This window comes from Dendronephthya gigantea, unplaced genomic scaffold, assembly GCF_004324835.1.
Source record: "Dendronephthya gigantea isolate DGI-Jeju-01 unplaced genomic scaffold, DenGig_1.0 000002F, whole genome shotgun sequence".
NCBI lineage: Eukaryota > Metazoa > Cnidaria > Anthozoa > Malacalcyonacea > Nephtheidae > Dendronephthya > Dendronephthya gigantea.
Window position 1 is genome coordinate 3717103 of NW_021163012.1, and position 19306 is coordinate 3736408.

The 19306-nt window shown below is 37.8% G+C and overlaps 1 protein-coding gene across 1 annotated transcript; it reads right to left on the bottom strand.

Moving 5' to 3' along the window:
- Positions 1-772: 772 nt before the first annotated feature.
- LOC114536332 (syntaxin-binding protein 5-like) lies at positions 773-17642 on the bottom strand. Its single transcript, XM_028557695.1, has 27 exons — positions 17459-17642; positions 17266-17363; positions 15191-15272; positions 14751-14857; positions 13876-14010; positions 13721-13784; positions 13188-13271; positions 12486-12618; positions 11563-11629; positions 11266-11411; positions 10794-10875; positions 10115-10256; positions 9351-9421; positions 8875-8915; positions 8526-8773; positions 7545-7873; positions 7209-7297; positions 6754-7023; positions 6200-6322; positions 5790-5888; positions 5605-5693; positions 5335-5425; positions 4730-4841; positions 4474-4569; positions 3176-3300; positions 2599-2717; positions 773-2235 (listed from the first exon to the last, which is right to left on the bottom strand). Exons 1-27 carry the CDS (start codon positions 17585-17587, stop codon positions 2101-2103), a joined length of 3306 nt encoding a protein of 1101 aa, XP_028413496.1. The 5' UTR covers positions 17588-17642; the 3' UTR covers positions 773-2100.
- Between the last annotated feature and the right edge of the window lie 1664 nt (positions 17643-19306).

Sequence of the window (19306 nt, forward strand, 5' to 3'; positions counted from 1 at the left end):
ACTTATCAAAGACCCAACATGTAGTCGAGACTGAAAGATTTCTGGGGGGATGCAGAAAGGCAATTCCGACTTAACGCGAGAAATTAAATACAAGTACCATATCAGCTAGTAATTTAAACAGCACCCACCCCGTTACCGTATCCTACATTAAGTTATTCGTTTTTTAAATATGAATGAAATTGCTTCAAAAACTAAAAACTTGTATCTCATAGAGGTCTGGCGACCGTTGATGGGCAAGGACGTCGGAACAATGCGAAGGCAAGGCGGGGGGGGGGCGGGGGGCGGTGGCAGATTTCTGTGAGTTTGTGCTAATTCTGAAGAAGGTTGCCTGCTTTTTACATTGAGTGAGTCTATAAACGAATTGGAATGCATTCCTTAAATATTTAAGCACATCCATTGTCCCTGCTGGTAAAGGTCGCCCCTCCCCCTCACCTCAAAACGTCCGGCGTCCGGTTATAAAGGGGAACCTCACCTAACGCATTGTGCGCGTGAAATGTAGTAAATACAGACCTGCTTTGTTCTCATAAATACACTATTTGTACATACATTCAACTTTTTGGTCCTTTCTAGACAGGCAACGTAGGAATACTTTAAATTCAAGCACGCAGGTGAAGTAATTTTCAAAAGTAATTTTAGGGGCTGTTTACATGAGCCCGGTTACCCGAGATTCAACGAAGCGTGAGAGGACTTTGAGGTATTGAAATAAGTCTTTATGATACCAAACAAGCACATGCTATTGTTGTAATTATTATACGACTGCCAGGATCATGTTATCTGCTCATTTCAATACCTCAAAATCATCTCACGCTTCGGAATCTCGGGTAACCGGGCTCATGTAAACAGCCCCATAAATAGTTACAAAATTTGCAGGGCTAGTTTTTTAAAATTTTCAAAATCTTGCGAACAACCTTACTTATTCTAACATGTGCTTCTATTGCTGTAACGTGGGATTATCTTTTGCCTTGACCGATTAAGGAAGGCAGAATTAGCTCCTTGGTAGTCCAGTTTCATACATTAGGGTCAGTGATATGTGGTAAAGTAGTGAAGTGCGTCACTGACCGCAATGTATAAAACTGGACACACATACAAAATTGGGCTAGTATTTTAGTTTAAAAGCATCGGAAAAGTGCTATTCGAGACAGAGCCACATGAAACTTAGCAAAATTGACCTACTTCGTTTTAAAACAGTATTTGGTAGCTGGATTTTTGCCCATCACGGGTATCAGTAAAACTAAAAAAATTGAACTAGAGCAAAGCCGAACGGCTTTAAAGATTTTGCAGTTTTTGACTGCACTGATAAAGAAACTATAAAATGACAACACTTTTTTATGCTTCAAATTTGATTGCATCTATGGCCTACAATTATTTCAGACGTCTATAAGCGAAGCTATTTTTCACAATAAAAGCCTCAGAAAACAACAAGCAGTCGAGTTCTAGAAAAGTTTGGCGTATGTTTAAAATGAGTCAATTCCTTTCCTCATCATATCGCCGATTTGGAAATTTTGTTCCGAATTTCTGGACGTAGAAATTACGAATTCCAAGTTGGCGGAATTATCCAATCATGATGCGCTTCGATTCGTAACATGCCCAATTTGATTGGATAAGTTGTATCATTGTAAACTTTGAAACGAACATTTCAACTTTCGAACGAAATTTGCTACATCACGTGAAGAATCCAAATCCAAAATAAATTGTATCAGCATATTTTGGCTATTTTTTTCAAATTTCCGCCTTAAAAACAGTTAAATTCGGTGTTCAGAACAGAGATTTTCTAAGCCTGTCTCTATGTACATTTCTTCGAGGCAAAAATTTTAACGTCAGCGATGAGTTAAAAATTTACCATGTACAAATATGGGTGTCGAAACTATTGTCTGGTTTAAATTCCTAAGAGCGAGCATGGACCATTGTCTATATATTTTACATATTGACGAACTTCCCCCCTGACTGTCACCCTCTGCAACGGGGAATGTGCTAAAACTAGGATATTCACCTAGAGTGCAATTATCCAACAAGAGTGCCGTTTTACGACCCCCCAAATCGGATCGATATTTGTTTTGCACGGTGTAGGACGCATAACGCAACCTAGGTCAAACTACAATTCTACTGGTACCATTTTTTCTCTTTGAATTTTTGAGCCAGGGCATGGGCGTTCTTTGAATATTGCTGAGCTTGATCTCTCATCTGCCTTGTTCTGTCCTCCAGTACCTCTAACTTTTCACCTCGTTCGTTAAGGCTCTGGGAAATAGAGCATCGAGATCGCATGATGATTGTGGTAGGAGAAGCACTTCGTGTAGGACTCGTATAAGCGAGTGGTTGAAAAACAGCCATGCAGGTATAGGGCCAATACGTCAAAGACAATGTAATCAAGGGTTGATCACTTGTTCGAGAATACTTCATGATGTAAATGACTTGTGCAAACAAAGGTTGGAAACCAGCCATAATTCATGTAGCACTGGTACTTCATGAAGGTCTCATGTAAACAAAGCCTTAAAACCAGCTAAACTGGTAGGACTAGTACCTAATGTACGCCTCAACATAATGAAATGAGGATGTAATTTCAATTTATTCAAATCCCAGTTCATTCAAGCAAAAACCTACCTCCATATTCCTCGCCATTATATCACCGACACCACCAGATCTCGCCTGAATGTCCTCAGTCCCCTTTCCGGGCACTCTAGTCGCCAGCGACTGGGATGCTTTGCCACTTTCGCTGCCAACTTACAATAAATACAAAATGTCAGGGGTAATCATCCTGCCCTAAGTGGGGCGGGAGGGGGGGGGAAGGGGGTTTTTTGCACCTGGTCCAGGAGTGTGCAGGAGGGGTGCAATCTAGGTACCAATTTATCGTGATGTCATCTTAATAATTTTTTAAACAAAATACACTCTTACATCCTCTTATATCCATCCCCGGGAATCGTTGTTCAAAAGTATTGTTTCGCAATCAAAACAAGTATTAGCGCAAAACAAAGCCAATGAATTGGCACTAATGCTTCAATTCAGTTTGAATTAGGCTAAAGATGGCGGCAAGCTATCGTTTCAGTTGACATAGAGCGCTTTCCTTTATACGGTGAAAACGGTATTTTAGAGTATTTTAACAAAACTGCATTCACGTTTATCGTTATTTACATCCAACCGCCTCCTGAGCTCTTGTATGGCAATATAAAACTGGACTTACATAATCTCTCCCTGTCCAAATCTGAATGACCCAGATTTAGAAGCGACGCGAAAAAACCTCTACTGGGTCGCTCTGGGACGGATACAACCGTAAACAAGGTGCCGGAGAAATCTGGAAAATTTAACCTAAAAACAGCGTGTTTATTAGTACATCATAAAAATTATAACTAAAATTGTCTACTAAAACTCGTTTCATTCTAAAAAAGGCATAACTTGGTAAAAATTTATACGAGTCAAAGGGTTCATTTTCGGCCACTTTAAAGGACAATAAAAACAAAATTTTTATAGTCTCAGTTCACTGGTTCTTGTTTTATTTAGTCTAGTTTTATTTTGATGGAACGAAATAACTTGTCCGCCATATTGGATTATTGAGGATATGCATGATGATGTCAGGTGTGCAGTGACGCAATTTTCTTTATAAAATAACATGTATATAACTCGTGTTCTGATTGGTCGAAGCCCGTGTTTGGATCAGGCCATCCAAACACGAAAATTTAAAGTTTTAGGCCATCCAAACACGGAAACCATTAAGTAATTGTGTAATCTGGACCGTCAGTTATGGATATGAACCTGAAACTCGTTGCAATTTTAACGTATAGCTATGTTAAAGGACAGGAAACATTTTGAACAGCTTATAATTTTTACTCGACGAAACGAAGCAAATTCTAATGTATCATGAACCTTAATACGTGTATGTGTGAAAAAATGTGGTTTTCGACTGGCAATTTTTAACTCCTGGGGCCGGTTGTATGAAAGCCGGATAGCGCTATCCACCGGATAGTGGTTTAGGCCCCGTTTACACTACACTCAATTTATTGGCACGGCACGGCTAAAATTGGTATACCCGTGAAATGGTCATTCGTGCCCAGCCTTTGTTTTGGTAGCCTGAGCACCAGTAAAATTGGGCACTGGTACCCATTTTAGCCGTGCCAATAAATTGAGTGTAGTGTAAACGCGGCTTTATTCAATCGCTTTAAAATTGCGCGTTATTTGCTATAACTTTGATTAAATCTTAGTTTTCCTAAATTGAGGATCCTCTTTAATAATTGTTGGCTCCAAAGATGAAATTTTATCTCTTTTCGAGCATTTTCATAACGGTTAAAAAACAACCCGCCCCTGGTAATGGTTATTTCTAAGTATTATAGCATAAAAAAGATATTGTTAGGAAGCTAAATAACTCCTCTTTCTTGCTATGTAAAAATGAAATTGCTTGACTTGATTTTTAATGCATTACAGAATGTTAAAGTGGCGATTTTTTTTTTGAGACACCATGTATGTTTATAAAAGTGGCTCTCTTACCCTGTTTTTGTAAAAATCGATAGCAGTTGCAGTTCTGTGCTGGAATGAAGATACAAAGCTTGCCCGTCGCAGCCGAACTTAAATGAACGGAGAAACCTAAAAGTGATAAATTATCCATTAATCATATATTCAATAGTTTTGAGGCCTACGTTAGCTCATTTGAGTCGTAGTTTGACGGTCTAATCGCTCGTTATCTAAACATATAGCTATAGAAAGTATAGCCATCATATTACAAAAAGAAGGTTTCTCAACTTACTGGGCAGGCTGAGCAGGGAAGTCCATTTGTGTCGTCAGTAGAGGCGTAAGACTGGGTAAGCTAAAAGCCAATAGATGACTGCTTTCACACAAGCAAACCAAACAGCTGTTGCCTAGATAAAAAAAACGAATAAAACTTGCCATAAACTGCATTTCTCGTTGTTTTGAAACGATTTTCCGACATTTAGCTTCGTTTAAACCCCACTAAATGGCGAATTTTCTTCGAGAAACTGTATGTGGCTAATACTGTATTTTGCTACGGAGAGCGTTGCTTGTGGGTGGTGCGGGTTTAAAAGGATTCCACTTATCCAGCTGATCTAAAATGGCGGGAAAGGACTAGGACAAGCTGTCATATAAAAATCCATTTCTCGGTTGAAACAACATAAGTCATAATACTTAATGAAATATACTTTATTTCGGTTTCAAATTTATGTCAGAGCTAAAGTTCCTATAGCTAAACATAATCACAAAGTTTCGATCGACCAGTTTCATAACAATTAACGAAAGATATAATGGATTAAACATTCCAAAATGGATTTCTAAACTTTCTAAGCGCTGATTCGTTAAATCATGAGCGCGAGATAATCTGGATGGATCTTACTTTACCTTCAATTGAGATAACGTCCGATTTAAGAACGGATTTGTGCTCCGTGAGATCTTTCTTTGAGAACTGCTTATGTGACGGAAGGCAATGAACCTTTGAACACAAAACAGTCATATAAATATCGGTACAGGTAATTATGTGACAAGTAATCAAATTTCTGAGCTCAAATTATTTTCAATTAATTGATTTTCCCAGTTAGTTTTCCAATTTAAACTGTAGAAATTCACCTTAAAAACCATCAGCCAAAAGGCTGAACTGGGCAGTTACAGTACCTCGGCTTCTTTGTCGGTGCATACGACGAGAAAATGCCGTTCGTCACTGTCGTTGGACGAAACCGCTGTACAAGGTACGTCTGGTATGCCTAAAGATGGATGTTCTCATGTTACGAAGCAGACGCGCAATCCAGTTTTGCTTTTAAGGAATTATTTTATCAAGTATAATATAGAGATCAACGCACCTGCACTGCTCCAAAAGTAAGATGGTGATGAAAATAGGTGACCATCTTTATCCAAGACCGAAATACTGTCCACCTCGCCTTTGTGTGCGAACACGAGTCCTTGAAGAAAGAAAAACAGACGATTTGCATGAATCTAATATACTATACCATTACCTAAACCGCAAATCTCTGTTTACAACATCCAACTTAGCCTAGATTTAACGAAGCATAAAATGATTTTGAGGTATTGAAATGAGTGAATAACACGATCGTGGCAGTGGTGTAATCATCCTGACAATAGCATGTGCTTATATGATTTCATAAAGACTTATTTCAATACATCAAAATCACCTCACGCTTCGTTTCATCTTAGGCTTCCGGGCTTATGTAAACCACCCCCTCCCTCTCCAAAATGTAGTTGCATTTCTCACCTGTATTGAAAGTTAGTACAGGCTGTGTCTGTCTCTGTTGTCCAGCCGGGGGAAAACTGGCTGCAAATAGCACAACATTTCCAAGGCTTGTTCCGACCCACAGACACGGACCAACGAGATGCTCTTAAATGAAGTATAAAATAGAACAATATGCGTGACAAAAATTTGTCTGCTTTACCTCTCCCAAAAATACCAGTCGAGTAAAAATGGTGATCAAGTTTGGATTGTCATTGTTTCCTGTTAACCAATTAGATTGTATTCCAACGCGAGACCTAATTTATGGCTTACTCTGTCTGATGTCAGATGATTTTTTTCATAAGTGAAAGAGTACTGTCAGTTAACGAGTTAACAAAACTATCTGTCAGTGTCTCTTGTTAACCCACTAGCTTGCAATGCACCCAGACCTGACCAGCATACTTTTGTATTTTACTCTGTTTAACGCCAGATGATTTTACTTATCAATGGAAGAGTACTGTCAGTTATGTACATGCTTAAATATTACTACTGAACATTTAACTTGGACAAAATCAGGAATACAAGGGCGAATAACTAACCTCCCTTCTTTGTAAATGTATAGGCGCAAGTTAGACACAAAATATTCTCGTTCGGTCTGTCCATACTTAGCAAACTCTGAAGACCGTCTGTATTCGTGACTTCATTTTCACCCAAAGGTTCAAGAGGTTTGGACTTCGTCCGGGTCGCTCGTCGACGAGTGGATTTGTAATCTCGTTGTTTCTTGCTGACGGGGGATTCCACTTCGGGGGGGACACCGCCCGGAGTGCGTGGGGTAATGGGTGTGCTAGGGGTAGAGGGGATCTTTGCAACTGAAGTAGAATGAATGCTTCAGTTAATAACGGAAACTATTATTATTATTATTATTGTTAACAAATATTTATACAAGATAGGAACTTCAGTACCACATGCAGTTAATTACTTACAGTATCTACAATAGGACTGCTATATGATGACCCATACTTTACCCAGATCACTGATAATGTTTAACACATACCGATTAGATCAGATGGATAGAATGTTGAGATTAACTTATTTTGGACTGTGTCGACCAGAACCAGGAAATTAACACTACCGAACGCCAATCTGAAACAAAAAATTCTCTCAAATCAGCTAGTATAGAGTTTGCGAGTTTAAAGCCCCGTTTACACTACATTCAATTTATTGGCACACGGCACGGCTAAAATTGGTACCCGTACCCAATTTTATTAGTGTTCAGGCTACCAAAACAAAGACCGAGCACAGATGAAATAGGCACGGGTACCCATTCTAGCCGTGCCGTGCCAATAAATCGAGTGTAGTGTAAACGGGGCTTAAAGGTTCAAATACTTACATTCCAAAGGCGGAACTCATAGTAAGGTAACACAAGGGTACGATATCCCCGGTGATCTCACAAGTGCAACAAAGCTGCCCTTGAAATCCGGGGGGTCGCTTATTCGCCCCCAATCTGGGACGCCATAAGCACTGATTTACCGGGGAGACTGGGGCGGGTTTGTCTTCACTTGTCTTATTATCCTCTTGAGTCTCTTTGGTGTCCTCAATATCCTCCGATGCACCCGCAGGGTCCTGGCTTCGTTCCAAAACGTCCTCGCTGGATTCTGGAGAATTTTTGGCTTCCGGGTCGATAGGTTTTTCTGAGGTTGTAATTTCGATGGGTAACATCTAACGAAATTATGGAAAAGATTTTCAAATGAAAATTACCCGAAAGTTCAAAGGTTCATACACATGATGCGATTTGCCGCCTACGATTCTTATCCTAGCGTATGCGATCTAGGGGACACGCGTGCAAAATCGAAATTTTAAACTTTGCAATCAGCGAGTGAACAAAAATCTTGCATCAGCACTCGATTCCATTCGTCAAAATGACAATCGTATACGGCTAACCGGTCGTGTAACTGGGGAGGCTCAACTCGATTCTGGTCACAAAATTCTTCTTTTGGAGTGTAAACATTTAGTCAACCCCCCTTAAAGGCTGCTTTCCAGTTACGCGTTTTTTATACGCACGTACACGTACGGAAATTTTTTAAAATGTTTTTACATTCTTATTATTTAACATCTAGGTCAACTAATGTAAACTAAAATATGCAAAAAACTAAGTTCCTTCGATTCATTCACTTAGTTTGTTCAACGATAACATGTATAAGGATTTAGACTTCTACGTGCGTGTACGTGCGTATGAAAAACGGGTAAATGGAAAACAGCCTTAAGGTTATCATCGCAATAATAGCGTAGCCAATCAGAACACGCGTTACGCGACGCTATATACTAGTCCGATTTTTACTGATACATTTAATTTCTACCTAAGGTTACTTACGATTAATTCCATAGTCTTTTCGTTGGTATCAAAGGTAAAATACAAGACGTGGTTCGCAGCGTTTACAACCGCCAAAGTGCGACTGTGGACGCAGAGTTGTACCATTTGGATTCTAAGAAAATCGTAATCTTCTTCGTAAAATTCATCTGAAGTGCTTTCCTTGCTTCCAGTGCTGTCTGTTCGCGATGCCCTCTTTCGCTTGTGAAAGTATTTGTGAGTGGAGAGCTTTGCCGAAAGGGTGAACATCCCTAGAAAGACATGAAACAAGTTCTGTTTTAAAACAAGCATGCATGGGGTGTCTAGTATAGACTTCATGCATGACTATGAAATTATTAGAAAAATTTCTTACCTGAGGACGCATCCCAAAACTTCACTGAACCATCCGCATGCCTGAAAAAAACCCCCAAAATTTTAAAGTCGTAAACAATGGGGCAGGGTCGCAGCTCCTCGCAAGAATGATTATCATTGGCTGAACTTTACAATGCATTTCTGTTTCAACCAATAGCATAGCTTCGTTCTTTAAAAAGCATAGAAAAGCATTATCCAATTGGACAAAAGCTTCCGAGCACTGCGAGATGACCCAAACAATGAACCCTCTTCGAAACTAAATTATAGATGAGCTAATCTGGGGCCGTTTGTATTTAGTGTGTCTTTTAAAACTTCGTAAAACCGTTGTTCAGTATAACCTAGAATAAAACTTATATTAGTTATGCTTTTCAACCCTTTTTATGGCAGGTAAAAAATTGACTAGACGGTGGATAGCGCTATCCGGCCTCGACACAACCGGACCCAGTATATTAAACTTTGCCCCGAAGTTGTACCGACCCTGTGATGATGAGGTCAATTGAATTATTGTCAACATTTTCTCCCAATGTGCCGCCATTGATGGGCCAATCCTGTAAAAAAAATCAAAGACCTTCTGTGAAAGTTAAAATGTACCTTATAATATACAATCGTGCATGTTAATCTATATAATAAATTTGGGCATTTTCTCTATTGATTTAATCTTTCTGTAACATGAAAGATCAGTTTTTAGCTTTCCAATGATACCTACTTCTTCATAACAACAAGGAATTATGAAAAAATTATTAAGATTAACAACTAGTGATCGAAATCAAACTTGTTCAAACGAATGCAAAACGAAGCAAATTTCAGCTAAAACGTGCCAATTAGAACGTCAATTCAATTCCCAGCGGGGAAAGAATGTGGTTTTCGACCAACAATTTAACACCTGATTATTTGGTTATTTCTAGGAATTATAAGCGATGAAAAAGATATATTGTTAGAAATCTAAATTACCCCTCTTTCTTGCTATGTAAAAATCAAATCATTATAGAGTCGATATATATATAATGCAAAACTGAATGTTAAAATACCGATTTTGTTCTCTTTAGCATGCCAAAGGCCCACAGGTCGAAACGGTCGAAACGTGAAGTTATTTAAAACGTTAGCACACTGCTTCGAGTTATAGTTATTGCAGACGATCCATCCATTATTTGCATTTGACATGCATAGATAAAATTTTGGGTATTTGGAAAGATTGGTGAGTGACACGAGTATTGGTTTGGTGCATACGAGTTACGACTAACCTCAGAATATATTTTTCTGTATTTCGATCCTGTGGCGTGAAGATCTTCAAGTAAAGATTGTCGACATTGTCCGACGTAATCCGTAAAGGTCACGGGTGATTCGTGCAGGGAAAACTCGTACGGGATTTCAAATGTCGACATGCTTCAAATAAAAGAAAATTCGATCAGAACACGCTTTCTCATTGGATAGTAATCAGTAAGCAGGCATTTTTATACATGTACAGTAGTCCCTCGCTAACTCGAACTCCCAAGGGGAAAGAAAAATTGTTCGAGTTACCGGGGGTTCGAGTTAACCGGAGTTGGTGTCAGTTGTTCGAAAGGCGTTTAGCTTGAACGGTGGATAAGCCAAAGTTTAAAAACGCTCTCATACATCATGTGAATGACTGAAACTACATTTTATGCATTAAATATGTTCTTTCGTTGAAAATTAGACTATTTACATCGAAATATTTCAGCTCAGTAGTTCAATAAATCGATCGTTTTGTTTTCCATTTTGAACTTATCCACCGTTTAAGCTAAACGCCTTTCGAACAACCAGCCCTAGTTAATTGATCATGCATTTAGCTGTTTAGCAACAACCAATCAGATATGGCATTTCGATTGGTACGGGCTAGCTCCTAATTGCGCCTTTGACACATTAGTTTTCGTTAGTATTAAGTTTAAAATTGTAGCTACTTACTGGCTAACAGCGGGGTTGCTCAGATCATAAACAATCAACTCAGTTTGTAGAAGAACGATAATCCCAAGGGCAGCTTCTTCGTCTGCAAAGACATAAAATTGTTTATCAGTGTCTATTTTTAACCCATTTAACTCAACAACTGTAGTATTTTACTCTTCTAATGCCAGATGATTTTAGCTGTCAGGGGCCGGTTGTATCAAGCCCGTTTAGCTTAAACGGTGGATAAGTTCAAAATAGAAAGCAAGTCTATCGTTTTATTCAACAAGCATACAAACTAAATGTTTTCAACCTTAATACAAAGATACTGTTTAGAACTACATATCCAGAGCATAATATTCAAGTTGACTCATTCATGAAAGATGTAAAAGTGTTATTTAACTTTGACTTATCCACCGTTTAAGCTAAACGGGCTTGATACAACCGGCCCCAGAATTTTAAAGCAAATTTATAGTCATATTCAACATCTTCTTACCGCTTTCCCAAGGGGTGGCCGTGATCGGGACGAAATCCACAATGGGTTTTGTATGTAAAAGCTTCTTCGTTTTTCCCTCCATAATCGTTAAACCTTTGAATTTGCTGCCATAGCTCAGACCGCCAGAAAACAGGAAACACGAATCCCTAAAAAGAGGAAAATTAATGTTCTCAGTCTCAGAACAAGGACAAGCTTCTTCTTCAGGGACAAGCTTCTTTACTATACGACAATGCAAACTTTAAAATCCCATTTTTGCAAAAAAATTCTTGGTGTTGAGAAACAGTCATTTTTTCTTACCTGACCAAACAAACTTTATTGATAGGCGAGCACACGGTCGTTTGCGATCCATCACCCTTGGTTTTTCCTAGAAGAACAATGATAAGCCATGTTTAAACAGCACAAACTTTATCTACAGCAATGCTAGTTATTTTTAAGTGAGAATGCCCTTAACCTGACACGAATGGCCAGTTTTCTGCATTTCTGATCTGCAAGGCATTTGACTCGTTCCTGTCGAGTTAAACTTTCATTGAATCAGACATGATTTCTAGAATAATCACGCGTGTCTGTATACAACTTAGATTTGGGTTAATCTAAATTTCAAGAACCGAATCAGCTATGAAAAATCGGGGAAAAGTATATTTTTAGGAGCTCTTTGAACAATACAAACTAATTATCTATTTCCAAACCAATTATTTCAAAAGTGACATATCGCTTCCGAACTAACAAATGCTGGTCCATATTAGCTAAATTTCTCTCACTTGTGCAGGCTCATGCATATTGTCAACATTATGTCAGATTAAGATCACAGGAGAAAATGCAGAGATTCTTATTCTTCGTCTGGGAACCGCTGAGAACCTGAGCAGAAACTTGACAGTTCTGACGAGAATGAGAATTACGTACTTTTATCTAATTACCCAACACCCACAGCCAATAGGGAGCTTTAGCAGTGACAACGAGTACGACTACGAGTACGAGATTCGTCATTCTCGCGCGTTTTTTGCTTACGCCATCAGCCAAAACTCGTAGTCGCCGAGCTTTTGAGTACGAGTTTTTTGGATAAATTTCGTATCGAAAGCCCAACGACTATACGAGTTTTGGCTGATGGCGTAAGCAAACAACGTGCGAGAATGACGAAACTCGTACTTGTAGTCGTACTCGTAGTCACTGCTAAAGCTCTCTAGTATATTAAGGTAAACACCCCTCAAACAATAATACCATACCGTGTGCGTGCGGGGTGAACATCTCCACTGGTTTTTGAGTATTTTTTATATTCCACACGGCCAGACTGCCGTCTTCGTGACTTGAGACAAATTGTTTGCCATCGTTGAACCAACAGGCACTGCGGAACGATTTCTAAATTCATGGAAAATAAAAACCAAATCGCAAATATGAATACACATAACGTAGCATCAAATGTGGTATAAAAACTGCCTAAAATAGGCAAAACACTTTTCGACGTTTCGACCTGAGGACCTTCGTCAAGCCGGAGAGTTAGAAGGAATTCCCTGAATTAATATACACATAGTTTAACACATTTCGGATATGTTTGCACTACGCACGCAAAATTGACCGAATTTTCTATATAGCTATGGCTCTGGTGGTTGCGTTCAGGAAAATATAGGAACAGAGAGCTCAATTAGGAACATATATTAACGTACATCGAATGCACTCAGGAACAAATAAGTGCAATCAGGAGTACTATATACGTAGAGTGAGTACAATAGGGAACATATACTTACAGTACAAGGACCGCATTTAGGGACTTATGTGTACATCCACTCATATATAGCTAACGAAACCTATCTGCCGTCAAAATTGTCACGACTTTGTCATTAGTGCGTGCTCTATCTATTCCTGGTATTACAAATATCCATTTGTGGAATATGATGTACGGGGGAGCATCTAAACGAACTGTTTATTACCTGTGGAGATTGAAAACGCTGATCAACAACTTTGCCCTTTAAATCCCACAACACAATCAAACCCGACTCGTAACCAAGCAATAACTACAAATTTAAGCAAAAAACGCATAGTTTTCAGAATTATTCAGCATTTCAACCATATTTTTCACACACAGAAATCTTTTAGGAATCAATAGAAAGACCTCCAGTGGGTTATTTTGGTAATGATACCTGGTGCTGCTTGGCAAGGAGTAGTTCAAAAGTTTAAACCATAGACAGTTAGACACTACAAACAATGACTGGAGGAGCCATTGCCAAACAACACTCTACATCTACACTGTATTAATTTCCTAAAAAACTAACAATTATCCCATCAAACTTTTAAAGCACCTAGCTATTCTTCATGAACAGAGGTGGCAACCAAACTACAGTTTGTAATTTTATCTGTTTGATAACTTTGATTAGACTCTAATTCAACATGTAGTGATTCATTGCCATCGACTCTGCTCTGAAATCGAAAGTTTCAGAAATTGTTGATTGAGACACTCACAAACCTTGCTTTCATCTTGAGGGTTTTCACAGATATCATAAAGAGGACCAGGGTGCTCCCTCTGGGACCTACAGAATATTGAAAATCAATAGTTGGATCTGATGTAGGTATAATATCAATCAGGAGTATATATTTTCCATTCAAAATTCCGTTACGCACCTTTCAATAGCTTTATTCCAGTGAATAGTGTAGCCAGATAGTTGAAATGATTCAATATTTACAACATGAACATTGCCAGCCTTTGTTCCCAAATAAATCCACTTGCTTTGAAATGAAAAACTCACACTTGCTATGCTAAAGACAAAAAAGATTGCTTGATAATAAACACAGAAAAACAATTAACGGATCATGTTCCCTAGGGGAGTGAGGGTGCACCTGCTCTTTCCAAGGACCTTATAAAAAACAGGTCAATGGATAAAAACAGGACAGTCCTCTCAACCTATGAAGGAAACTCTGATTATAATTTAAAAGTTACAGACAAGTTCCCACTGGGAATAATCCCAAAAACATTAGTCTGTATCAGTTTTCTATTAAACCCAGCAGGGCCTGCTGTAGAACCATAGGCAGCCCAGAATGATTGGTATTTATCAAAAATATGGTTTTATCAGCGCAGCTTAAAAGCTTTAATAGCCTATTAAAGCTTTTAAGCTTTGCCGATAAAACCATACTTTCAATAAATACCAATCATTCTGGGCTGCCTATGGTAGAACCTGTTTAATCCAATTTGAAACTTAATTCTATTGAATTCTATCCGACAATTTTTTTGTGTAACAAGTTAAGGCTTTGGCACAACATGTCCCCACCCCATGCCCCTCAGTCCCTACCCACTCCTGTTTAATAACAGCTGCTAATATTACGCATGTACTTTGCCCCTCAGTCCCTACCCAAGTGCTCCTGTTCCATAACAGCACCTAAGATTATGCATGTACTTGCATACATGCATCCAGATTTGGCCTAATTTAATAAATATTTCACTCTGCTTAATGCTAAGCAATTTTGCTTATAACAGAAAGAACTGTCAATTGACATCGTACCTGTCACGTTTGTAGTTAAAATGAAGGGAATGAACAATTGCTGGTTTTCTGTGGCGTAGATTCCATAAATGAAGTGAGTCATCAGAACAGACACTGACCAAAGCACCCTTAAAGAAACAAAGAATCTATAATCATACTTATATAATGCTTTGAGGTCATGGCTTTACAAATTAAAACAAGTTTGCAAAAGTTAACTAAGTTTTAAATCATCAAAATTAGGATTCCACAGGATATTTTGTGCTGGCGATATTTGTGGTACATATTGTATACTGAATCAAAACTTTTAATTGATTTTAAATACCAAGATATCTATTTTGGCACAGATTCTTGAATGCACACAATCTATTTGTTATAAAGCTACTCACTATAGTGTAAGGTTGTAAACCCTTGGAAAGATTGAAATAGACGGTCTGGTTGTTATAAATAAATACATTACTGACCTCATTAATTAAAAACAACAGCTTCTGAACAGCGACTTTCTTATCATGTGTGACAGTACATTGAACTCCAGGCTGACCATAACTAAAATTCTTGTTAAGGATTTGTGTTATATCACATCATGCAGGACTACTTGTGTACTAGTCGTTTAGCAGTGTCTATATACCAGAGATTAGCTAGGGACCTTAAGATACACCAAATGCAGACGTGACATGAAATCAGCTGGCAATGTTAGGAACCCATGCAGCTCTGACCTTGTTTACCAAAAGGATTCAATAATATTTATTCCTGTTGTGAAACAGTGGAAATGAAGATAGCATTACTTCACGTCCGCATCGTAGATTTGGTGCATCTTAAAGTCCTTAATGTGCTTAGCAGCACTAGAAGAATTGCGGGGTTGTTCACAAATTAAATTGGTTAAGGTTACACACAGATGGGGTGTATTACGTACCACCAACAAACATGTAAAGACTATATATATTTATATTCTTGTATTTGGTGTCAAAAGGTTGTTTTTGTTTTTTATTCCTTCCTTCCTTATTGTTATTTCCTATTGCACTGATGAAGGCCCGGTTGACAGACCAAAAGCTTTGCAGTATTAAATACTTATGTGGTGTGCCTACAAGCTAAATTACGTACTATATAAATTATTCGTTTATAGAAATCATTGATATATAGAAATCATTGATACAGGATTAGATATGCATTAGCCCTAAAACAAGCTATTTCACAGCTGGCTATCTGAACAGCATGTTGCAACTACCTTAATAACTCTATTAAATCCTGGAGCATAATTTATAAATCAAAGCATGCAGACAAGTCAGAGAATTATAATTCAGTCATATCTAACCCGCAGAGTGTTGTTTCAATAGTTACGGGAAAGCTCTAGGTATAAGATCTGAAATCAGTTTTGTCACAGTGAGATATACAAGTAAAAAGAACACATTAGAAACAGTTATTGTTATTCCTCCCTTTCCCTGGCATACAATTATTACAATAATTAGAACACAGCTTTCATCAAGGCCATATAAATAGGTTCTTAATAGCCTGTTGGACAATGGTGCGTCCAAATGCACTGTATTAAAAACACTGATGAAATCTGACAATTACAACATATTTCAGCCAAAGCCTGAAAAAATACAGTTGAATAAGGGATGAACAAAACTACAGGTGTTTCTTGGCAACCCACAAGTTTACATTATTAACTAGATTCATCCCCACTTTGACATTATTTCACCCAATGTAATGCCTTTAGAATCATTTCACTGACCCATACCAGCTAATGATGTAATAACGATGTCCAAATATGTATATATATATTTCATGTACACAAATTGTCTAAAAAATGTACCTGATAATATTCCAAAAGGGACCATGCATATGTTAATATTTTCACACTCATCTAGCTGATACAAGAATATCTCACATTACAAGGAATTATAGTTTTAGTTTCAAGAGTTATGCTTGGGGTATGAACCTCTGTCCCCTGGCCTTGATCTTTAATTATAATGTCAAAGCCCAAAACATATTAAAGATAAAACCATATCCAATGTTGATCTATGTTGACAGTGTAACAAACAATACACAACAATGTCTGGCAGAAATTACTTCCTATTACACCCTTCCTGGCACGATTATATAATTAAGGGAAACTCGTTAAATGATTTACTAATTCTATTAAATATTATCTTTAAAAGCTGCCTTGGGATTTCAAGATCTCTGCACGAATTTCGACTGCATCTATAAATGCAATTTCGCAGCCAAATTTGCGACAAATTAAACAGCCGAGTTTTAAATATAAATAAGAAATGCACAATTACAATTTAAGTAATAGAAAGTCTGATATAAACAAGAATAAAGTTGCTACAAATATGCCACATTTTATAACGTGTTGTTTGCTGAGGTCAACAATTCAAAAAGCAAGTCGTATAAAAGAAAATGAAGGGTAAATGAGCTGGGATCATTAGCGTTTTTTTAAACAGGTGCATCTCCGAAGACGGCAAACTTTATACGCCTCGAAGCTAGCATAAAATGCCCGCCGATCAAGAGATCGTATTAAATTTGACAAAAAAGATACAAGTTTATACAGCCTTTAGCTGTACCGATCGCCAGCAACTTCTGCAAAGGATCGTAGGAAAGGCAGGTGGGTTTGTGAGGAAATCCATGCCGAACAGTCTGCAAGGGATAAAGGACAATGTTAATAGCATTAAATGCTTACAACAGGACGTATTTAATAAATGGCCTAAAGTGATCACTTTATTTGTAAATACCTTCATCAACGAAAACTGTTCGGCTCGTAGTCTCTCGTCTATCGGTTCTTCATTCTTATTGCTATTCGCAGTGTTAAATAAATTTAAATTCGGTACTATACGGCTGGTGGTATTTCTAAATTTTCTCATAAATACATCGGTTTTTAAAACAAAACAAACTTGCAAACGACTCACTCTGCAGACACTTGCATATATTTCGAAAATATCAGCCCGCATGCCCGCCGCACATCGCCTGTTTACCACTGAACTGCGGTGCCGTAATCACTGGATGGAAATATTTTTTCATACATTTGGTGTTTAATCATAGGGCCATAGACGGCCAATTAAATGTTGTGAACTTTTATTAAGATTTTTTAATAATATATATCTAAACGTCGTCAATTTATAATAAAAATTATTATAAAGAAAGCAAGAATAATTTAAATTGGTGAAATATAGCTTATCATAATGATAAACATTTGCGTACGACTCGATAGTATAAACAGCGGATGATGTGTGTATATAAAAATATACTAAGGTTGGTAACTCTTTTGACTTTTTCAAATACACTTACGAAAAAAACTCCATATTTCCGTTGAACTACGAAGAAACCAGCAGTAAAAACCACGCTAATATAAACAAGGATAATTTAACTAACCTGTCTGCAACATATTTTGTGAAAATACATAACTTCAAACACTCGTAAACTACAGTAAACAATTTTGCAGTATTTCGCCGATTTTTTTTTTGTGACCAGTCGAGATCCTCTCGCTTCTGCAGGAAACACATTTTTCGAAATCATAACGCGGTTGTTTATTGGTTCTCGCAATTTACGACGTTAGCGTCTTGGCTTCTGTGGCGAAGTAACTAGGCCTAGCACGGCCATGTCTTTGTTTCAAAACCGATTCCAGTTGAAGTAATTTCTGATTGTGACTAGACCTTAGACCATATTATCCGATGTCATATTCATTTGAAAATCATCCGATATTTTCCTGTTTCTTCGTTTCTCGCGGACTGGAAAGTTGACTGGATGGGTTATAACGGCGCGTATTGCCAAGTTAAGGATCGCGTGCAAATTTCAACTGGACTACCCTCAATACCAGCATTATTCCGACCTACCTTGAATCCTGCACCTCTGCGTCAATCATATTTAAGAAAAACTCGCTTTTCCATTGCGGGCTAGCTAATTTCCCGCGAGGAAATTTTATATGAACAATCCAGATTGTATATGAACCAACAAAAGAAACACGCATTAAATATGACAATGCTTTCCAATTTTTTTGAAGAATTAGGGATAAACCCCATTTATAAATTAGAAGCGTTAATCCATTGACCTTTGTGCGCACGGACACTGTAAATACCAAGATATAGCTAGCTTACGAAACCACAAAGACAAAGTAAAAATTTAAAGAGATTACTACGCCTACCAAAAATTTCTCTAAATCTTTCACCTCTCAACATTTTCAGGAGGTTGGCGTTCCATATTTTCTAATCACTAAAATATCTTTTAATGGCGTAACACCACATCTGAGGACTTTCAGTAGGGCACGCGATCCTTAGCTAGGCAATAAAGTTTACATTTTACTAAAAAACAAATTTGATTTTTCAGTTTGCTATTTAAATTTTTTCCGTTCAAATTACTTTGATTACTTAGATCGATCTAGAAAGGGTATAATTATTCGTTCTTCAAAGTGGAAGTAGGCCATTAAAAATTGAAAAATGCACTTTTCTGGCAAATTTTTGCCCAAAAAACCCCAACACAGTTTTACGGAATTTCTCACTCCTCGATCGATGCTCTTCCCATCTCTTTTGCCGCGCGTTTTATTCGCGTGGCTTCCACTATAATCAGCAAATTATATTTAAAACCTG

What these genes read in the sequence shown, in the direction of transcription:
- LOC114536332 (XM_028557695.1), bottom strand. Translation starts at nt 17,587, where the DNA reads ATGAGAAAATTTAGAAATACCACCAGCCGTATAGTACCGAATTTAAAT. An exon ending in TGGAATAAAGCTATTGAAAG is followed by an intron (nt 13,785 to 13,875) that starts GTGCGTAACGGA and finishes AATATTCTGTAG; the next exon opens with GTCCCAGAGGGAGCACCCTG. An exon ending in ACCCTCAAGATGAAAGCAAG is followed by an intron (nt 13,272 to 13,720) that starts GTTTGTGAGTGT and finishes TTAAATTTGTAG; the next exon opens with TTATTGCTTGGTTACGAGTC.